The following is a 20,509-nucleotide window of genomic DNA, read 5'->3' as shown; positions in this document are numbered from 1 at the left end:
TCACTCGGTACCCTCCAAATACCAAGCTGGCAGTGATTCTGAAACATCTTAAATGTACAATATACTTCTGTAATTGTGAAGAATCGATGATAATAATTACATATTCTGTGTCCTTGACAAAATGGAGTATTTTTAAGCACTTTCAGCTTGCACTATAAAACTTGACTGGCAAGACTTGTCAACAAGGGGAAATCAGCAGACTGTAGGCAAATCTATATCCGCTAATGAAGCAGGAGGTGTTTAACAAGTGTGCACAATCCATGAAAATTGTACATTTTTCTTATTGCATGCTAATATAGTGTGTTGATTGGAACTTTTTCTTCACTCAGATGGAGAATTTCTAAAGACATCATGGACAGTGGTGACGGGAGCAGCAACGCAGATTATCTTTATGATGATCTGTTGCAACAGGACAGTTTTGGTAAGGAACACCATGAATGCTCGATGCCAGTTTATCTTGTGCTTAAATAATTATGTACAGGTGGCTGCAATTTTAGAAAACCTAATGGCCCAGAAATTCGGGTCGGGGGCTTCCTGCAGGTGCAAGCCCCCGACCTGTTACCTTGCGCGCCAGCAGTTGAGCTGTAGGGCCCCGTGGAATTCCGATCCGGGGCCTGTTCCAGCTGCCGGCGCGCAGTGCTTGCGTGTCCCAGGGGCGCGGTTAGTTCAATGCATCCCCTGGGATCACGTGGGCCATGGAGAGCCAATGGCAGCAGGGAATGCTCCATTCATAAGTCTTGACAGGAAGTGCTGTCAAGACTTATAAATACTACGGCCCCAAAATAGCAGTAAACCTTCAAATAAATTTTGTTTTAAATCACATTTTTTAAATAAACTATAAATTACATTAAATAACTATTTTAAACAATAATTTAAATTTTTGAAAAATAATTTTATATTCTAACGGGGCTAAAAATAAACTTACCTTGCTTTAAAGTATTTTAAAATAATAAACCTGTGGAAAAAATGTTTTAATTTTAATTAATTGACCACTTACCTTGTAAAAAGCAGGCCTTACGCCTGCTTTTTACATTTCTAAATTCTAAAGACTTACCCTCACGGAAAAACCTGTTTTTAAAAAAAAAGTAAGTTCAAAGCGCACGCGCAGACTCCCCCGTGCACGCGTTCGACCTCTGAACCCCTACTTTCAGAGGAACGGAAGTGCCGGTTTCCCGCGCATGCGCAGTGCATGCAGGAAACCGGCACTTCCATCGGGCCTACGGGTGAGTACCCCGTGCGTACTCACCCGTGGAGACCCGAATTTCTGGGCTGCTGTGTTTGTGATCTCCAATCTCCATAGTATGAATTCTGAGTTTGTTGCGGCCCAGCAGAATTCTCCTATCCTGCTTTTAAGTTCTCCTCTAGGGCTGCTTATAACTTTACATGGGGATGACAACCTTCTGATTTTTATACCCCCCTTGTGCTTGGCCCTTCCTTAATTGGGGTGAATATTGGCACCACTGTCTCAGCCAATGAGTTGGAGGTGAGGCGGGACTTTTAATTTAGAGTTTCCGAATTCATGACCAAAACTACAGCAAACAGAATCTCCCGAGTACAGCAGAGTTATTGCTCCAGCAAAAAGCAGAGTGGAAGATAGTTAGTTGCATAATACCAACTGATTATTTCTCCAGAAAAATGCCACAAGTGGAAAATAGTTGCATACAAATGATGTGCGTAAAATCAATCCCAGTTAACAGCTGTGCGGTCTCCAGGCGTGATTGATGGGGGAAATTACTCATCAGCTCCATTCTGGCCAGGACTTGTCACTATATGCAGCCTTCCTTAATGTCCCTCTTGACAGGTGACTGCTAGTTTCTGATCTTAATGTCTGAAGCATTTCTTCCAGCTCACTGTGAACCACACGGTGGGAGATCTGCTCATGTTACAGGGCTTAGATAGATTACATACATGTTAACCTTCAAATCTAGTAAAAGCTGACCAATAGCTTCAAAAAAGCTGACAAATCCCAAATGCAAGCCTATGATGTGTGAACAGAAGTAATTACACAATGCTTGCAATTTAAACTGTAGCTATACCCAACATTTCTTTACTTGTGTTGTGTGTGCAGGGGGCTGCAGAACAGCAGTACACGAAAACCCAAAGAAATATACCAGTGTTGTGAAGACAGATGATTTATTTTCTTGGGGCAGGGGTATAGGGCTATGCACCTTGAGAAATATTTGATTTTTTTCGTGGTTTATTTGATGCATTTCCAGTATTTTGGAATCTAGAATGAACACAAGCTGAGGATGATCTGGGCTTTAGCAGAACTGTGGTGGGGCTGCTGGAGTTTGGCAGCATTTGGAGTGGGGGTGGTTTCCTGCTGTCTGTCATCAGGGAGGGCATGGGCCTGACAGTGTTGGAACGGAAGAGGCTGAGGAGAGGTTTAATTGAGGTGTACAAAATTATATGGGGCCTTGACAGAGTGGATAGGAAGCACCTATTTCCCTTAGCAGAGAGGTCAATAACCAGGGGGCATAAATTTAAAGTAATTTATAGAAGGATTAGAGGGGAGTTGAGGAGAACTTTTTTCACCCAGAGGGTGGTGGGTGTCTGGAACTCACTGCCTGAAAGGGTGGTAGAGGCAGAAACCCTCATCACACTTAAAAAGTACTTGGATATGCACCTGAAGTGCTGCAAGGCTACAGACCAAGAGCTGGAAAGTGGGATTAGGCTGGATAGCTCTTTTTTGGCCGACACAGACACAATGGCCGAATGGCCTCCTTCTGTGCTGTATATTTCTGTGATTCTATGATGGTGGGCATCACAAGTCTGACCACTGGTTTGTAATTTTCGAAGACATTTCTGTAAACATCAAATTTGGTATTTTGTGATTAGTATCTGGAAGTTTATTGTGTGTGCGTGTACACTGCCTCACTCTTTCTATCACTCTGTTCCCCTTTTCTCCCTGATGACTGAAAGGGTGTATTGTGTTTATTTGCATATTATTTTCTGCCTTGCGACTTCCCAGATGGTTCCACGGCTGCAGATAATGAATATGTTCAGTTTCATATTTTGTTGTGCTTTTAACCATTTTTGAAGTATTTGTTGGCTTTCTCTTTGTGTATATTGTAGTTTCTCCAGTGAAGACTGACAATGAAAACTCTATAGATATCTATGATGGCCTGGACACAGACTATCAAGGAAATGGACAGTCTGCTTCACGTATGTTGAAAATAATAACTAATGTTTCAAACTACTGCAATGCTTATGGGTGGTAGTCTTGATGCACAGAATGCCCTTCAATCTTGAGATTTTCATAGCTGCATGCTGAAAATGGCTTCTATTTTGGCTGTGCTCAATCTTCATTAGGAAAAATGCTGGGCAAGTCAATACCCTGGATTACTAACACACGTGCATTTGGCTAATTAGTCACCAAATGCAGCCAAGTGTTAAAAACAATTAATGGATATCACTGGACAATCAATCAGTAAGCTAAAATAGATAGTAATTGTCACACCACAGGTGGCCATCCCCATAGATTTGTTTGTGTTGGAGCTTGCTGTACGTACAGTACCTCCATCTTGTAAATTGACTCGTTCAGAAAATCTGCCAGTTTTGAAATACCAATTAATTATAGTTTTGACTTTGCTGCAATAGATGCAGAACAAAATGGACTCTAATTAAGATACCTCCATAATTCCAGGAAAGACTGCAATCTACTAGCCTTCTGTCAGAAAATGGGTGCTATACCATGTCAACTTGTATCACAGGGATAGGCAGACTTTAAAATTAAATGTACTGTACTACAAGTCTTGAGGATCCAGTTGTGCAGAGGAAATTAGTGGTGAATTTTCAAAAATGTGTACTAGAAGAGTGAAAGCTGTATTAAGATGTGACTCCATCAAAGCTGTAAGCATGATACAGTGTAAATGATAAGCTTGCGACTTTTATTGAAATTTCCAAGGAATGTTGTTGATAAATCCTGGTCCTCGGCCCTCTGGATTTTTTTCCGACTGCCAGCATTACAATGTATTTTTATCTCGACAAAGTCCAATCATTTTTTTTTTGAATCCTTGCACACCGCACGCAACCGATAAAGGAAAACAAATGAAAAAGAAAATTTTCATAAAAGAGCTCATCAACCTGAAAAGGCAACAGTGGAACAAGGAATCAGGAAGAAAGTAAAGAAGACCACACTGATTGCATCTATTCACACGATCCAGGAGTGCAAAGCCATGGAAATACTTGCAGAATAATAAAGTGGATTTCAATGTTTCAAATTGGTTGAGTTTTGTAAAACATTCCAGAATGGGATAAAGGGAAAGGAACAAAAAATCACATAACAATGGAAGGGCGATAATGGCGGGGGCTCCAGGGAGGAGCAGAATCCACTGTCAATCCTACAAGCTGTCATTAGCTGAGAAATCCAGCCCTCCCCCATCTCAGAATCTAAGGGAAACAGTGAAATCTCCAACTTCAGTAAAACACACAAGGACAAAACCAGTACTGTATTAAGGAAGGGTGAGTTAGATAGAGAGGGGACCAAAAGCTGTGAGACTTGGCAGAGGTGGGACAATAAATGCAGGTGCCACCTTGTGGGGCCTATCTAAATAAATAATTGAAATGTAGCCATTATATTCCATGAGCTTTATTTTGGATAGTTGATTCTACGTTTCGCGTTCAGATAGTATAATGCCATTTTGGTGCGTATTGAATCTGTTAATGAGATTACATTTCATGTAAGGTAAACAGTACAGAAACACATGGAAAAGATACTAACATTTATCATCTTTTTTACATTACTAAATTTTAGTCCCTATAAAATGTGTAATTTTTTTTAAGCAACTGACTGTACTTCTGGTGAGGGTAAACAATGGAAATTGCTATTGTATTGTGGAGTCTGCATTACTAATGCACGTGCATGGTATGGTAAGTGTCTTCATATTGTAATTCTGGTGCAGCAAAGCATCAACATGTCATGTTAGATTGGTAGATTGCAGATACATACCTGGCATCTACCACAAGCTTGGCTCAGTGGTTGCAATTTCGCCTTTCAGTCTGGTGGCCGCGAGTTCAATCCCCACTTCAGGACTTGAGCACGTTACCTGGGCTGGAAATTTGGTCCAATACTGAGGGAGTGCTACATTGTACAAAGATGAGCCTTTGAACCCTAGTGCTGTCTGCATGTTCAGGTTTGTATACAAGATCCCATGCCACTATTCGAAGGTGACCTAAGAGTTTTCCGGTGTCCTGGATCACATTTCTCCTTCAATTAACACAAACTAAAGTCATTGGCCCTGATTTTCCCGATCGTGCGGGAAATTTTCAGGTTCCCCGAATGTCGGGTTCAGACCCGGAAAAAAAATGGGTCAGTCAGCTGCACACAATTTTCCCTCAAGTGGCCAATTAAGTCCCAGTGTGTGGGCACCCTTGCTAATTGTCCATTTCCAGTCAGAAAGCCCCACAGTATGATGTCATAATTCATGGTGCTTTTAAAGTGTCCAGCAAGCTTCTCAACCTCTGCAGGCTTCTCAACCAGTCTTGCACAATGGCAGAGGAGCCTGCACCAGCTGCTGCCAGCGGCAGAGGCCGAGCTGCCGCAAAATTCGACGAGACGTCACTCCAGACATTGGTGGATGGGGTAAGGGCCCACAGGGAGGTCCTCTACCCTTGCTCAGGGAGGAAGAGGCCTCCCAAAAAGACCAGGGCTGCCTGGATGGAGGTGGCTGCAGAGGTCAACTCTCTGGGAGTCACCCGTCGGACCTGGATGCAGTGCAGGAAGCGCTTCCATGACCTTCACCGCACAGGGAAAGTAAGTACAAAGTTTCCATCACCCTCAACCCTGATCCCCATTGCCTTTCCCCAACAGCACTCAGCTTCAGCAATCTCTTTCTCCACATCCCACTTCACAGTCACATCCATGCACCCTTACCCATTCCCTTTCTCTCTATGCTCACATTCACATAACTATTCCACCATGCAGCCTCTCTGATGCTTGGAACACACCTGACAACACACAGGCCCTTGGTCTTGCAGCCTCACAACATCTTTGTCTCCTTCTAAGTATCTATGCTATGCAATCTCTACACTCACTCCTGCACTCTCACTCAAACTCCACTTGTCTCATTGCAGGAAAAGAGAGCTCACAATAGACGAGAGTGTGCGAGGACTGGAGGAGGACCACCCTCAATCGCCCACCTGAGCCCCTGGGAGGAAGCTGCGATTGAGATTGCTGGGGCTGACGTGCCTGTGGATGCTGGGGCAGGAGAGACAGGAGCAAGCCCGCAAGCTGGTGACAGAATAGTTCCCCATCTCTCTCATTGACATAGCATAAGTTGCTGATATGATTCTGTAGCCACATCATTTGGACTTATGAGCATCTGCCAAATGCAATGTGCAAGTAGCCTTGGCATCACATCTCTAACTCTTTACTCCCCCACAGGACCATCCGTAGCCCCCATTGCCACTGCCGAGGAGAAAGAGGCTTTGCAGCCAGACTCCTCAGAGGAAGCTCCAGCCTCTGAGGGCGCAGCGTCAGCAGAAGTAAGCGCACCCAGCAGAAGTAAGCGCACCCAGCACCAGCGCAGACACACGCACCTCGGTGGGACCTTCGGGACATAGAGTAGTGTTGTCACCTGGTGTATCACAGCTCACAAGTGAGCATCAGCAGAGTGTGGAGACACGGACAGCAGTGGAGAGTCCTCATCGGAGGGCGCAGGCCTCTGCCAGCTCAGCTCAGCTGCATGTCGACCCTATGCCTCTGGGTCCATCCGCAAGAGAGGAGGTGATGGATCTCCATGCACAGATGCAGGAGTCTCTGGCAGGTTTTGTCTCCAGGGTCGCTGCGAGTGTGGAGCGAATGGAGGAGTCCATGGCGAGCATGAGCAGAGCCTTATTGGAGTCATTGGTGCATGAAAGCATCGCCACGGAAAGGTTGGCAACCTCTGTGGTAAGGCTGGCTACTGCCGAGGAGAGGAGGGCTGCGGCCATGGAGGAGCTTCGTCGCCAGGGTATCGAAAACATGGTGAGTGCTCTGAATAGAATGGTATCTCTTGAGGAGCGATGGGCATCTATTGAGCACCGAAACCAGACCTTCATGGAAGTCCCTCTGAGCAGGACTTCCAGTGCTGAGATGGGTCCCCATGGCCCCCCTGATGTGCAGCAAGGTGCTCTCCAGCCACTTACAGGCGCTGAGGGGGAGCTGACCCATGAGAGGGAGGTTGTTGGCACACCTCAAGGAAGTGGGGGCTCCTCTCCAGGCGCTCACACTTCCATGCCACTTCAGAGCCCTCGGTCAGAGCCCCGCCGGAGTCCACACCCCAGTGAGATAGGAGTCTCAAGCCCTGCACAGCCGCAGGAGCAGCAGACTGCTGGCGAGCCCTAACAGGCTCGCCACCCCAGAGGACGCCTGCCAAAGGTGTCGAGACAGGCGCAGCAGGAAAGTGAGCAAGGGGCCTCCACATCTGCTGAAGCCACAGGGGTACCACTACGTAGGAGCACGCGTAAGAGAAAAATAAAGCACCACTAATCACAAGGGTAGTCACTTGGGTGAAAAGTCTTGTAAATAGTTTTAATGCCATCAGTTTCCTGTACATTAAAAATCTGGTGGCAACTGCTGCAGTTATGGCGTCTGTCATTTGGCGAATGGGGATATCACATAGAGGCCTTAGGATAACTTGCAGATGTCAGCAAGCTGGTCAAATAGGTAGGAATGTGCAGGCATGGGCCACTGTCCATGGTCATTTAAGAAGCAGTGAGGCTGCAGTGTTTGATGTACCAGGCTACGCAAACCTGCCCAGGATGAGTGCGTTCCTTGCATTCCGCCCAGCAATGTTCTCGCGCACTGGTGCCACTGGTTGGCGGGCCTCTGCAGGATGCTCGTTTCCGTCCTCCTCCTCCGCATCATCCTCATCCGAGGCGGCTCTGTGAGGCGGAATCGGCAAGCCACGACGCTGTGCCATGTTGTGACGCACACAGCATACCACGACAGTTTTGGAGACCCTGGCTGATGAGTACTGTAGGGCTCCACCTGATCTATCGAGGCATCTGAAGCGCATCTTCAGCAATCCGATGGTTTGCTCGATAATGCATCTGGTGGTAATGTGGCTGGAGTTGTAGCGCTCCTCAGCTTCACTGGCTGGTCTCCTTAACGGCGTCATTAGCCAAGAGCGCAGGGGATATCCCTTGTCTCCAAGTAGCCATCCTTGAAGTTCGTTTGGCGGACTGAATAGCGGAGGCACAGTAGACTGGCGCAGTATGAAGGAGTCATGGCAGCTGCCAGGGTACTTGGCACAAACATGCAAAATCACCTTGTGGTCACACACCAGCTGAACGTTAAGAGAGTGGAAGCCCTTGTGGTTGACAAAAACTCCTGGATTGTGGTGGGGTGCCCTAAGGGCCACGTGTGCAGTCAATGACGCCCTGCACCCTTGGAAAGTCTGCCAGCTGAGCTAATCCAAGCGCTCGCGCCCTCACACTTGCGCGATCCCTGGTGAAATGGATGTGATTGTGCGCGAGGGCAAACAGGGCATCGGTTACCTGTTTGATGCAAGTGTGTGCGGCCGCCTGGGAGATGCTGCTGATGTCTGCTGCTGATCCCTGGAAGGAGCCTGAGGCATAAAAGTTGAGTGCGGTGGTGACTTTGATGACCACTGGTAAGGAGTGTGGACCTGGTGCTCTGAGCTCCAGGTCTTGCTGCAGCATTGCGCAGATGTCAGTCACAACCTCTTGCGAAAGTCGGAGCCGCCTCTGGCACTGCTGCTCAGTCATGTTGAGGAGCTCGCCCTGTGCCTGTAGACCCTGTTTGGGGGGTATCTCCTGCGCCGATGGCCTTCCGTGCGCTGGCCCCTTCTGGCCTGTGCTGCCTCAGGTGGCTGAGCCGCAGCCTGCCGCTCCTGCTGGTGCTGCTGTTGTTGCTGGTGCTGGAGTTGCTCCAGCCTCCTCTGCTGTTGGAGATCCTCTAATGCCAGGAAGGGAAGGAACGAAAGGCCTCCCATGCTTCTGACAGATGCCTCCGTTGAGGAGGCGCTGAGTTAGGGTGGTGAGAGGGGCTTCCCAGGAGCGCTCACTGGAGAAGTGTGTGAGGCTCCAACCTTCCACAGCTGTGCCTAAGCCTTCAACAAGTTGCCCCAAGTCTTCAGCAACAAGGTCCTGCAGCCTGCAAATGCTGTCTGATTAAATCTCTTCAGTCCTGATTGACCTGCAGCTGAAAGCAAGCAAGCCAACTCTGTTCACGCCAGGTTTCATCAGCGGTGTTCCCACCAGGCGTGTTTTACGTGGGGAAAGGCTGAAAATTGCAAGGGACCCTGAAAATAGGATTAAACATGCCAATAATTGATCATTAGGCTCCCACCGACCATTCCCGCCTGCTGCGGCTGGGACTGATTCGGGTCGCGCTGAAACACGGGGGCGAAAGTCGGGCAGGGTGGGTCACGACCCCCTATTTCTGCGTGTTTTTTTTTTACGGCCCCAGCCCGCCTGAAAGAAAATCGGGGCCATTATCTTGTCACTTATTTCATTTGGTGTTTGTGGAACTTTGCTGTGCTCAAATTGGCTGCTACGCATGTTGCTGAAACATCAGTGACTGCACTTCAAAAGTAGTAAGAACATCAGAAATAGGAGCAGGAGTAGGCCATCTGGCCCTTCAAGCCTGCTCCTCCATTCAATAAGATCATGGCTGATCTTCTACCTCAACTCCACCTTCCCGCACTATCCCCATATCCCTTGGTTCCATCAGTATCCAAAAATCTATCAATCTCTGTCTTGAATATAATCAATGACTGAGCAGCTATAGCCCTCTGGGGTAGAGAATTCCAAAGATTCACAACCCTGTGAGTGAAGAAATTTCTCTCATCTCAGTTCTAAATGGCTGACCCCTTATTCTTCGACTATGACCCCTAGCCAGGGGGAAAATCCTCCCAGCAATCTACCCTGTCAAGCCCCTTAAGAATTTTATATGTTTCAATTAAATCACCTCTCATTTCTTTTAAACTCTTGGAAATGTAGGCCTAGTCTACTCAATCTCCTCAAGACAATTCCCCCCCTCCCCATCCCAGGAATCAGTCTGGTGAACCTTCGTTGCACTCCCTCTAAGGCAAGTATATTCTTGGGTAAGGAGACCAAAACTGTACACAGTACTCCAGGTGTGGTCTCACCAGGGCCCTATATAATTGCAGTAAGACTTCTTTACTCTTAAACTCTGATCCTTTTGTAATAAAGGCTAACATACCATTTGCTTTCCTAATTGCTTGCTGTACCTGTATGTTAACTTTCAGTGATTCATGTACAAGGACATGCAGATCCCTCTGAATACCAACATTTCCCAATCTCTCAACCATTAAAAAATATTCTGCTTTACTATTTTTCCTACCAAAGTGGATGACTTCATATTTCTCCAACTGCCATGTTTTTGCCCACTCACTTAACCGGTCTTTATCCCTTTGCAGCCTCTTTACATCCTCCTCACAATTTACTTTCCCACCTAGCTTTGTATCATCAGCAAACATGGATACATTACACTTGGTCCCCTCATCTAAATCATTTATGTAGATTGTAAATAGCTGAGGCCCAAGCACTGACATTGGCTGTCAAGCACTTTGGAACTTCCTGAGGACATGAAAGACACTTTAAATGCACTTTCTTTATTTCTGATCTCAACTCCACAGTGCAAGTCAAGAGTGAATGCCCATTGCTTCTCACATGCTACCTCAAGTCAGTTTTAAAGGGGCATTGCTGAAGGCCTGGCACCAGTTGCATTAATGGCCAGGTGTCCTCTAAGCACGAGTGACATACCTTGAAGCGATAGTCTTGCCATTTTTAAAAGAAAATAAATCTTTTTTCTAATTGACTTATCAATATCTAATGAGATTACATTTTTTGCTTGCAGGTGATGGTGTAGGAAAGAATAAAAATGCTACGGATTGTTTCGATCTGTATGAGGAGATCCTCACTGAAGAAAGAACTGCAAAAGAAATCTCCTTGAAAGAGGTACATGTTTGGTTATAGCACCATTTGATGTGGGGAATGGGCTGCTTGTGAGAGGAACATAGGGAAATGACAGACGGGAAACAATCAGTTGGTCCATCGTGCCTGTACTGTACTGCCAGTTTCCAGATCCTAGTGAGCTGTTATTTGCTGAGTACAGGCTGCATTTCTTTGAGCACCTGTGGGCAAGTGCCGTCGGGATCAGCAGCCTCATCAGTTTTGAGACCTCTCCTAGCCAGCACTATTTCCGCATCCGCCTTGACACTTTCAACTTTAGAATCAGTTGCTGTTGTCTCCTGTAGTGAAGGCTGAAGCAAAGTAGCCATTTAAAAACTCTTGAAACATCCTGGGAGTCAATTTCAATCTGCCCTGAGGAACTCTTCAACTTCCCTGTACAGTTCTAATGGCCTTCCGAATCCCAACATAGCTTTAAAAAAAATCTTCAAATTCCTGCCGCAGCTATTCACTATCCTCTTCTCCCATGTAATGTTGGCTGCTCTCATAGTGGCTTTTGTTGCCTTTAGCAGAGCTCAATACCTATCCACTTTCTCCTGAAAACTGTTTTTTAAAGTCTGTAAAAGTATTTGCTTGTGTCTGATTTGCCCTTGCACGTGACCCGTCAACTAATTTGACAGCCAAGTGTGTGAGTGATGCATGAAAGGATCAGCCTTAAAACAGGCATGATGCATAATTATGTATTTTTTATTACGACAGTTTCAGGAAAAATCCGTAGAGAGAGAGAAAAAAGTTAAAGAGTTGCTGCAGAAACTGCAAGAAATACAAGCCCAGGTAAATGATGCACATGTGTTGCACCACTTGGTCAGCTGTGACCTAGGAATTATCATACACAGTTTTTTTTTGCCATTTTGAGACGGGGGGGGGGGGGTGGAATTGTGAGACACAAAAACTAGTTATCTCTGGTCAGTTGCTGTTATTTTATAATAATTTTCATTTTTAAAAAAAAAAACTTTTTTAGCCTAAGTCCACCTCTTAGTTTTTCTGCCTTCCAGCCTTCTCCAGGAGCATCTGGCATCAGAATTCAAAGGCAATCTGGAATTTTTTTTCATTTGCTCATAGTGTGTGGCCAATGCTGGCAAGGCTGCATTTATTGTCCAACTCTAATTGCCCTGAGAAGGTGATAGTGGGCCTTCTTGAATTGTTGCAGTCCTTGTGGGGATAGTGCTCCCACAATGGAGTTATGGCGAGACTCACATGATTTTGACCCAGCAGCAATAAAGGAACAGCAATATATATCCCAAGTCACGATGGCGTGTGACTTGGCGGTGGTGGTGTTCCCACAATATTGCTGCTCTTTTCCTTCAGGGTGAGTTTCTGCACTGCATCCTTCAGCTCGTACATGCTGCAGCCTCCATTGACCACAGTAAACTGGGCTGAACTGTTGATGGGTAAGCCTAGAGACAAACAGTAGGGAGATATTCAAAGAAATATTTGGTGTGATACAAAACATCAAAAGACATATCCCTAAAAGACAAAAGCTCCACTTGTGTAGTTAAGCAACCATGGTTAACAAATGAGGTTAGATACCGCATCAAGCTAAAAGAAAAAGCTTGCACAAATGCAAGGGAAAATGGCAATCCAGTGGACTGGAAGAGCTATCAAAAACAACAAAGGGATATAAAGAAAGAGTTACGGTGCAAAACAGGAATATGAGAAGAAAACTTACAAGGGATGTCAAAGCTGACAGCAGAAGTTCAGCGAGGGTAGGACAAGGGGACACGGATTCAAACTAGTGAAAAGCAAAGATTAGGGCCTAGAAATTCGGTTGGTAGCGCCAGCGATTAGCGCCTAAAGAGCCCGAGAATTGGGGCGTTACCCAATTTTCAGCCGGGCACAGTGAATATAGCGCCATCTCCTATATTGATTTATCCTTTTAGCGCCGGCGCTAACTCTTTGCGCGCGCCCGCGGGCGCAGGCAGATCATGACGTCATTTCAGTGTGCAACGCCTTTTTTGGCGCCCCAGACCGGATATTCGGTGGCGCCCGCAACCTTTCCACCTGGCGCTATTAGTGACAGTTGGATGGAGCGTTCCCAGGCCCTTCTCGGACTCTTGGGGGGGGGGGGGGCGCTATTTAAAGGGGACAGCACTAGTATAAAAGCTGCAGCCATTTGGGCTGGCCATTCTGATCGTTGCTGGAGAGAGTTGCTGACCTTCTGTTGGACAGTAATTTTCTCATTGAGCCTTCGGTGGCACTGGCAGCTTGAGGGCCCGGCTCCCGAGCTGGTGATGCAGCATCTGAAAGCAGGGAGGTGGAAGAGTGGCTTTAGCAAAAGGACAGCTTGGCAGCAAGGGATGCCAGATTGAGGCAAGGCTATGACATGGGTCCACAGTGAGAAAGCATGCTGACGGGGGGAACAAGTGGAAGGAGACAGTTGTAAAAGGTGAGAACCTTACCATCGCTGTCGACAATGGGGTCGGCAGCTGCAGTGGTTACAGGACCACTCAGACGTCCTCCAAGAATCTGGTGGACTCTCTCCTCGAGATCCGTGAGAGTGACCACTTGTGGAGGTCCTCCACCGGTGCGATGCTGGTCTTTGCCAATCCTCGCCAGCTTGGACTGCAGGGGAAAGGAGGGAAAGTTATGTTACATGATGCCCTGAGTGATCATCTCATTCCCCCATGGTGCAAGAGCCCTTACATGATGCCCTGAGTAATCATCTCATGCCCCCCATGGTGCAAGAGCCCTTACATGACGCCTTGAGTCAAATGTGCATGTGTGTGCCCAGAAAGGGCCATGGGTGCTTGCTGGCAGATGGCCAATTGGGCACAGCCCACCCTGTAGCCATAAAGTCAGGTGCAAATGAAGGGATGCAGAAGTTTGCAGAAACAACACTCACCCTCACGACCCGAGTGAGGTCATTGAATTTCTTTCTGCATTGGACAGGGCTCCTGGTCACCATGCTGCTGGAGTTGACCCTCTGGCATACATCCCTCCAAGCTCGTCGGTAGTCCTTATGATTCGGCCTCCTGCCATTGTCTGGGTAGAGAACATCTCGCCGGCGCTCCACTGCGGCCACCAATTGCTCCAGAGCCTCATTGGTGAAGTGCTCTGCTCTCTGTCTCACCTTCTCCATCTGGTCCAAGTTTTTAGCGCCAGAGAAGGGCCTGCGCCGATTCTGAGGCCTGCAAGGCGCAGAGTGTGGATGCTGAAGCTGACTGATCCACCCCTTTAAGAGCTGGCCGGCGCCTGGAAGTCTCGTGGTCATTGGTAATTGAGAGCACCTGCGCTGCGCCCGTCCGCTCCGATATTGGGTTGCGCCGGAAGTTTAGCGCCTAAGGAGTCCCGTGTAACGCCTGAATTCACGCCTCAATCGCCTTTAGGGGCGATGCAACCCAATATCGCGCCAGTTGGCGATAAGTTGCGTCTGGCTATAAACTTTGCGCTGCGCCAATTCTAACGCCCCAAGCGGGGCTATACCCAATTTCTAGGCCTAGGACTGATGTCTGGAAACTGTTCTCCACATAAAGAATGATCAACACGTGAAAATGGACTTTTAGATAAAGTATCTGAGGCAAAAGCCCGAGAATCATTTAAGAAGCACTTGGATGGTGGGGAAGGGATCTGTGTTTCTGGATGGATGAACTAAGAAAGACCTTCCTCGTCCATATTTGTCATGTGCTGACTAGAAGGGGGCAGAAAATGAGCAAGAAAGGGAAAAAAGTCAGGAGAAATATTTGTGTTAAAAGCACGCGGAATTCGGCATCATCAGTAAGGCGTTTCATTTACTGCGTGGGTATGGGGCATGTGGGTATGGTCTTCTGTGCTGCTGACTGTGTGCACTAGTCGAGACGGGTGAAATACACGTGCTGCAGGCATTGAAATCGGAAATTGGACGCCTAGAATAGAGTCTGTCCATTCTATTTCTCCCCAGAATTCCACTCTGTCGAATGAAAACATCCAGCTGAAAAAGAACATATCGGCACTTATAAAAACCGCTCGTCTGGAAATTGCCCGCAAGGATGAAGAAATTAATCGGCTGAATAGAAGGTAAAATAGTCAAGACATTGAGATCAGATTAAAAGGAAAGGTTTATTTGTGAGCTGCGGAACTATTCATTGTAAAGGCATGTGGCCACAACGTGACGGAGTCACCCAACGTATATTGGGCCAAAAATTGCGGCCGGCGGCGTACCTCCGGAGTACGGAGCCGACCTGCGGAAAGAACACGCACCTACCATATGGCAGCCCTCCTGCGAAAACGTGCGCTCTGACGCTGCGAGTAGAAGGCCCACAGATCCCAGGGGCGCAGCCTGTGCAGAAGTGGGCCCGGCCCTCCAATCAGAAAACAGATTGTCTTTCATTCACTTAAATTACTGCAGTACTCATTACTACAGCCTTTAAAATACATATCAGATTTAGCTTTTATCATGGGAATCCAATTTATTACTCATAATAATTCCCAGTTCTAAACAAATACTGTGCAGAAAGTTAGGAACATTTTTTTTAAAAACCTGAACCTTTAACATACACTAGGATTGCTTCTCATTAAAGCTTTTATTGTTCCTGGATGTCATTTAATTTTTTTTTAAAAAGCATTGTTTCATCTCGGGGACCCCCTTACGCCTGTTTCCACCAGTTGTAAAAGTTCCATCCGTAGGCCCCACTCTGCGCCGGCAATTCGGTTTTCGGAGACGGAGCAGATGGCCTGTCGACATGTACGTGGACAGACCGCAAGTTTGGAATTTAGCGCGTGTCCTTAAATCCCGAACTTGCGGTGGATTTCAAAGGCGGTATGATGGCGAACTCTGAGAGTACGCTATCATACCCACTGCAAAATCCGGGCCATTGTGGAGCAGGGCATTACCCAGAGGAGTGAAAGGCAGGTGGATCACAAGAACAGGATGGTGGTAGTGGAGGAGAGAGGGGAAAAAAAGAAGGAAAAGACTTGCGTTTATATATCGCCTTTTACATCCTTGGGACATCCCAAAGTCTCGCAGCCAGTGAGTTACTTTTGAAGTGTAGTCACTGTTAACAGAGCAGAAGTTTTTGCAGCTCAAGCAGCAGTGAGATAAATGACCAGACCATTTGTTTTAGTGATCTTGGCTGAGGAATAAATGTAGGGCAGGACACTGGGAGATCGCTCCTGCTCCATCTGAGATGCTAGGCACCTTCGTTCCTTGGTGGCCTTCTGACTTGGAGACTAGAGTATTGCCATGGAGGCTAGCCGACAGTTGAGATACGGCCGCTATTTCCATTTGAAGCAGAGAAGATTGAGGAGATTTAATAGAAGTGTTAATTTATTTTAAGGTTTTGACATCTTGAATAGAGAGAGACTATTTTCTGTGGTTAGGCAGTGACACGGTTATCAATTTAAAGCTATCACAGAGTGGAGTGAGAGTTGGGAGCAATTTCTTTATACAAATGTTTGTTCGAACATTTGATGCTTTGTCACAGAGAGTGATTGAGGCAGAGTCCATTACATCTGTTAAGTGAGAGAGAGATCCTTAGCTTAACAGCTTCCACTACTGATAAAATATGTGTTTGAGCCAACCTGTCATTGTGCTGCAGAACTAACCCAATGAGCCATTGAATACAATGGCATGAATGGCCTTGTTTCCCTCCCCCTATGTTAGTGATATTAAATATATTTAAGGTGGAGATGGGCAGAGTTTTGAAAGATAAGGGAGTCGGGGGCAGGAAAGTGGAGTTGCGGCCAAGACCAGATCAGCCATGATCTTATTGAATGGCGGAGCAGGCTCGAGGGGCCAATTGGCCTACTCCTGCTCCTATTTCTTATGTTCTTGCGTAGTGGGAGCTAACTTGCAGGGGGGAAACCTTGTTTTAACACTCTGGGATAGCTTATTGTGTGCTTTACCTGAGTCAAATCTCTTTAAATGGACCTAGGTAGTACAGCGGGTAGGCCAGTGCCCTTTACTAATGGTTACTTTAGGCAAAAGAAAAGTGTAAACTGGCAGATGCCTGCATCAAAATGTGTTTGTAGTTATCTGACAGCTGTTACTGCAAAGTGGAAACCTGATTTTCCTTTTTCTTGCACTTTTCACATTTCCTTAGTTTTGGCTCCTTTGTGTTTTTTATAGGCATTGGGTGCTCTCATACCTTGCTCAGATGGCCAATATTCATGGCTGACCCTTGAGTTTGTTGGCAGGCTCTTTAACCATGAGAGGTATTATAGCTGGTTGTGAACCTACCTGAGCCTGGAATCCGCACGCACACGCTTGCAGCAGAGATTGATGAACAGTAATGAGCAGTGGAACCCTGGCTGCTTTTCTTTTGCCCAGCCCTCCAACCCAGAGACATGAGGCACTCCCGGTGCCATCGCCAACACTGGCACTCCCGGTGCCATCGCCAACACTGGCACTCCCGGTGCCATCGCCAACACTGGCACTCCCGGTGCCATCGCCAACACTGGCACTCCCGGTGCCATCGCCAACACTGGCAGTCCCGGTGCCATCGCCAACACTGGCACTCCAGCTGATATGCTAACAATGCAGACCAGGATTGAATGGTGGAGCAGGCTCGGGCCGCATGGCCTACTCCTGCTCCTATTTCTCACGTTCTTATCTTATGTAACCTAGGACTTTCCTGATTAGTATGTATCAGTCGCTCACTTGAGAAGCCTAGTGAATCAGCCGAGGCGGCAAAAGTGATGAAGACGGCCAAAATACCTATAACCCAGCAGCCTTTGAGATACATTCTATTGACCCAAAAATTGAAAACAGTGCTGTCGTATCCATCTTATTGCATAGGAAGCGTAATGAGTTTCTAAACCTTGGCTAATGCTAAAATTGTGTATGCTCATTACCTCTCTATTGTTTGTGTATCAGTAATATGTAGCTATGTCTAGAAGTACAGTTTCTCTCTTTTTTCCAATCAGACAGACAATGAATTGGATTGGAAATCCAGGAATCCGTCGTTGCCATAATCAGTCCAATCATCCCCCTGGGTCATTCAATGTTCCAACAACGCCACAGACTGATAACAAATATCCCAATCATATTCTTCCCTGTCCACCCAGACCTGTAAATGTTGAACACCGCCTGCTGACTGCTCGCTTAAACGAAGAGGGAAACTGTTTCCCAGATGGACCACTCACAGGTGCAAATAGAATTTTAGAACCAAAGAGACAGTGTGATTTACAAAAAAGCGCCCCATCATCTCTTTCCAGCCCCCATCCACTTCTATATGGAGAACCTCCTAGTAAGTCTTCCCCACATACAGTTAACGCACCGCCGCATCGACAAAATGTACTGATGGATAAAACGGAACTTTTTCCCTTTGAGGAGAGAAGAGTTGAGAAAATAAATGGCGAGCATTTTGGTAGAGGTGAAAGTGCTGAAAAATTGGAGTGTTCTACCACTGAGCTATCAAGTCCTGGAAATAAGAACAAAGAACTCAATTTTCCAGAAAAGATTGATAAAGTTGAGAGAACTTCTCAAAGCACGAAACCACATCCTGAAGTGAGAGGCACGGGTCGGCACACCCCGGAAAAAAGTGACAAAATTAGGCATCGCTTTAGTCAGGACACAGTTATCACGTCTTCAAAAGACAGTCCAGATACAAGAGACAAGAGAAGCCATGCTGAGAGGGAGGAAAGACATAAAGAGAAAGATACAAGAAGAAGTGACCCCAGGGAGAGAGAGCTGAAAATGGACAGAAAAAAAGATCAGAGAAGTAATCGGGAAGATGGCAAAGAGAAACAAAGAGATGACAAGTTGAGAAGCCGGCCAGCTGAAAAGGAAAGAGAGCCAGAGAAGCGGCGATTTGAAAAAACAAGAGAGTCTTCCCAATTGACAAGTCCTGCAAGCCCTCGAAAGAGCTCTAGAAGAAACACTTGCCCAGCCGTGGAGCACGTTGCTAGAGAAAGACGAGAGCGAAAGATTGAGAGCAAGAATTCAGGAAAGGAGCGGAGCACCGAGGACAGCAGAGACCGAAGGACTAAACATTCAAACCGGAAGGTGCCGGATGAGATCTCCAAGGACAGTGGTAAACAAAGTGGTAAAAATGACGACCGAAACCTAAAAAAAGATGAAAGTAAAAAAGAGGAAAAGGGTAAATCTGAGTACAAAGAAGATCGAAGAGACCACAGCACTGGCAGACATTCTTCCAGGAATGGAGGGAACTGTGCTACAAGAGAGAAGAAGCATCGAGGTGAAAAGGACAAAACTAGATTATCTGAGAGTAATGAAAGGATGACAGAAGGACATTGTGCTGATGAAATGCAGAAGAGAGCAGAAGAATCCGTACATAGTAATAGCACGGCTAACTTGCCGACCCCAACAGATGAACAAAACTCAATAAGAGACACTGATCCCAAGTTGCAGTTCATGGAAACATTGCAGCTCACTATTTCTCCTGTGAAAAGGCCGTCCACTGTTCTTTTTGAAGTGGATGTTCAAATGCAGTACAGCCAGCTGCTCAGTGAAGATGAGGTGGTGAGGTTTGCTGAAAGAACAGCCTCTGCAGCGGAGGAGCCTGTCTTTAATTTTAAGAAAAGTTCTAACAAAGCTGACCCAGCTCAAGCAATGGACACAAACTGTGAATCCACTGAGTTGCCAATGGAAGAATCTGAGGTTCAAGTTCCTCCGGGCAATCTGGAACCCGCAGAATTTGAAATGTTGCCCTCTGCCCAACTAAAAGGGGTTGATGTGGAGGAAGGTTTTCAAGTTACGTTGGTGGAAGATGCTCCTCCCCAGGCTATGGAATGTGACTGCACTGCGGATGACCCAGAAAAGTTAACTCAAATAGTTGTAGAGACCATGGGAACCGTGGAAGTAATCAGTGAAGCAGTTTGTGAAGTGACTGAAAGTTCAGCGCCACTCGTGGAAATTGATGGTGCTGATACTGAAGAACACGCAGAACTGGTAGGGGCTCCTTCAGAAATTAACGATGAGAGTGCCGGTGAAGTGAATGAAAAATCTCAACAGCTTGCGGAAGCTGACTACGTTACCATTGATGGACAGGATGGGAGTTCAGATTGCCCAATCAAAACTGACAGTGCAGTCAACAATGAAAAGGTTGTCTCTCTCCATGTTGATCTGAAACCTGAAGATTCAGATCAATGTGTGAATGCCAGTGCAGCAGCTGTTGAGGAATGGATTGGGAATTCAGAACCAGATTTCAGTGGCTGTGAACTGCAGCAGACAAATGGCAGTGCGGTAGATTCTTCAGCAACTGTCACCAAAACACCAATTAAAAATGTTTGCATACCCGATGACCAGGAAGACAACTCCATTCAGAGCATTGACTTCACCTATATCGGGTGCATACCGGAACCCATCAGTCCATTAACCAGCCCTGTACGCCCTGTTCGACCTTCAACATTGGAGAGCTCGGGTACACCAGCAGAGAGAGACGTTGACCACAAAGGTAAGTGTTTCTTATGTACATATAATTGTTGGAAGGATTTCTTTCTTCTGTACATAATGCGAGGGTTGGCAGTACTGAGCCGAAGATTTTTTTTTTTTTAAATAAAATGCTTACAAATGCACATTGTTTTTTCAGCAAAACAGTTGGCACTGTGTACAGATAACCATCCTGTCACTACATCTGAAAAGATAAGTGAAATTTGTTAACATCCCATAAAAAAATGTTTTTATTTAACT

At 46.4% G+C, this 20,509-nt stretch overlaps 1 protein-coding gene across 2 annotated transcripts in view; it reads left to right on the top strand.

Moving 5' to 3' along the window:
- casp8ap2 (caspase 8 associated protein 2) overlaps nt 1-20,509 on the top strand; it is a 61,715-nt gene that overhangs the window by 9,739 nt on the left and 31,467 nt on the right. For both annotated transcript variants that reach the window (XM_085997621.1, XM_085997620.1), the window contains exons 2-7: nt 330-421; nt 3,076-3,165; nt 10,829-10,929; nt 11,641-11,715; nt 14,819-14,934; nt 17,782-20,273. In XM_085997621.1, the coding sequence (XP_085853747.1) occupies nt 352-421; nt 3,076-3,165; nt 10,829-10,929; nt 11,641-11,715; nt 14,819-14,934; nt 17,782-20,273 (2,944 nt within the window). In that variant the 5' untranslated portion in view covers nt 330-351. The remainder of the gene's footprint in view (nt 1-329; nt 422-3,075; nt 3,166-10,828; nt 10,930-11,640; nt 11,716-14,818; nt 14,935-17,781; nt 20,274-20,509) is intronic.

This window comes from Somniosus microcephalus, chromosome 9 (genome assembly GCF_052327205.1).
Source record: "Somniosus microcephalus isolate GS21.2 chromosome 9, FLI_Smic_1.0, whole genome shotgun sequence".
Lineage (NCBI taxonomy): Eukaryota > Metazoa > Chordata > Chondrichthyes > Squaliformes > Somniosidae > Somniosus > Somniosus microcephalus.
The sequence above is the reverse complement of the archived record's forward strand: the minus strand, read 5'-3'. Positions and strand labels throughout refer to the sequence as shown.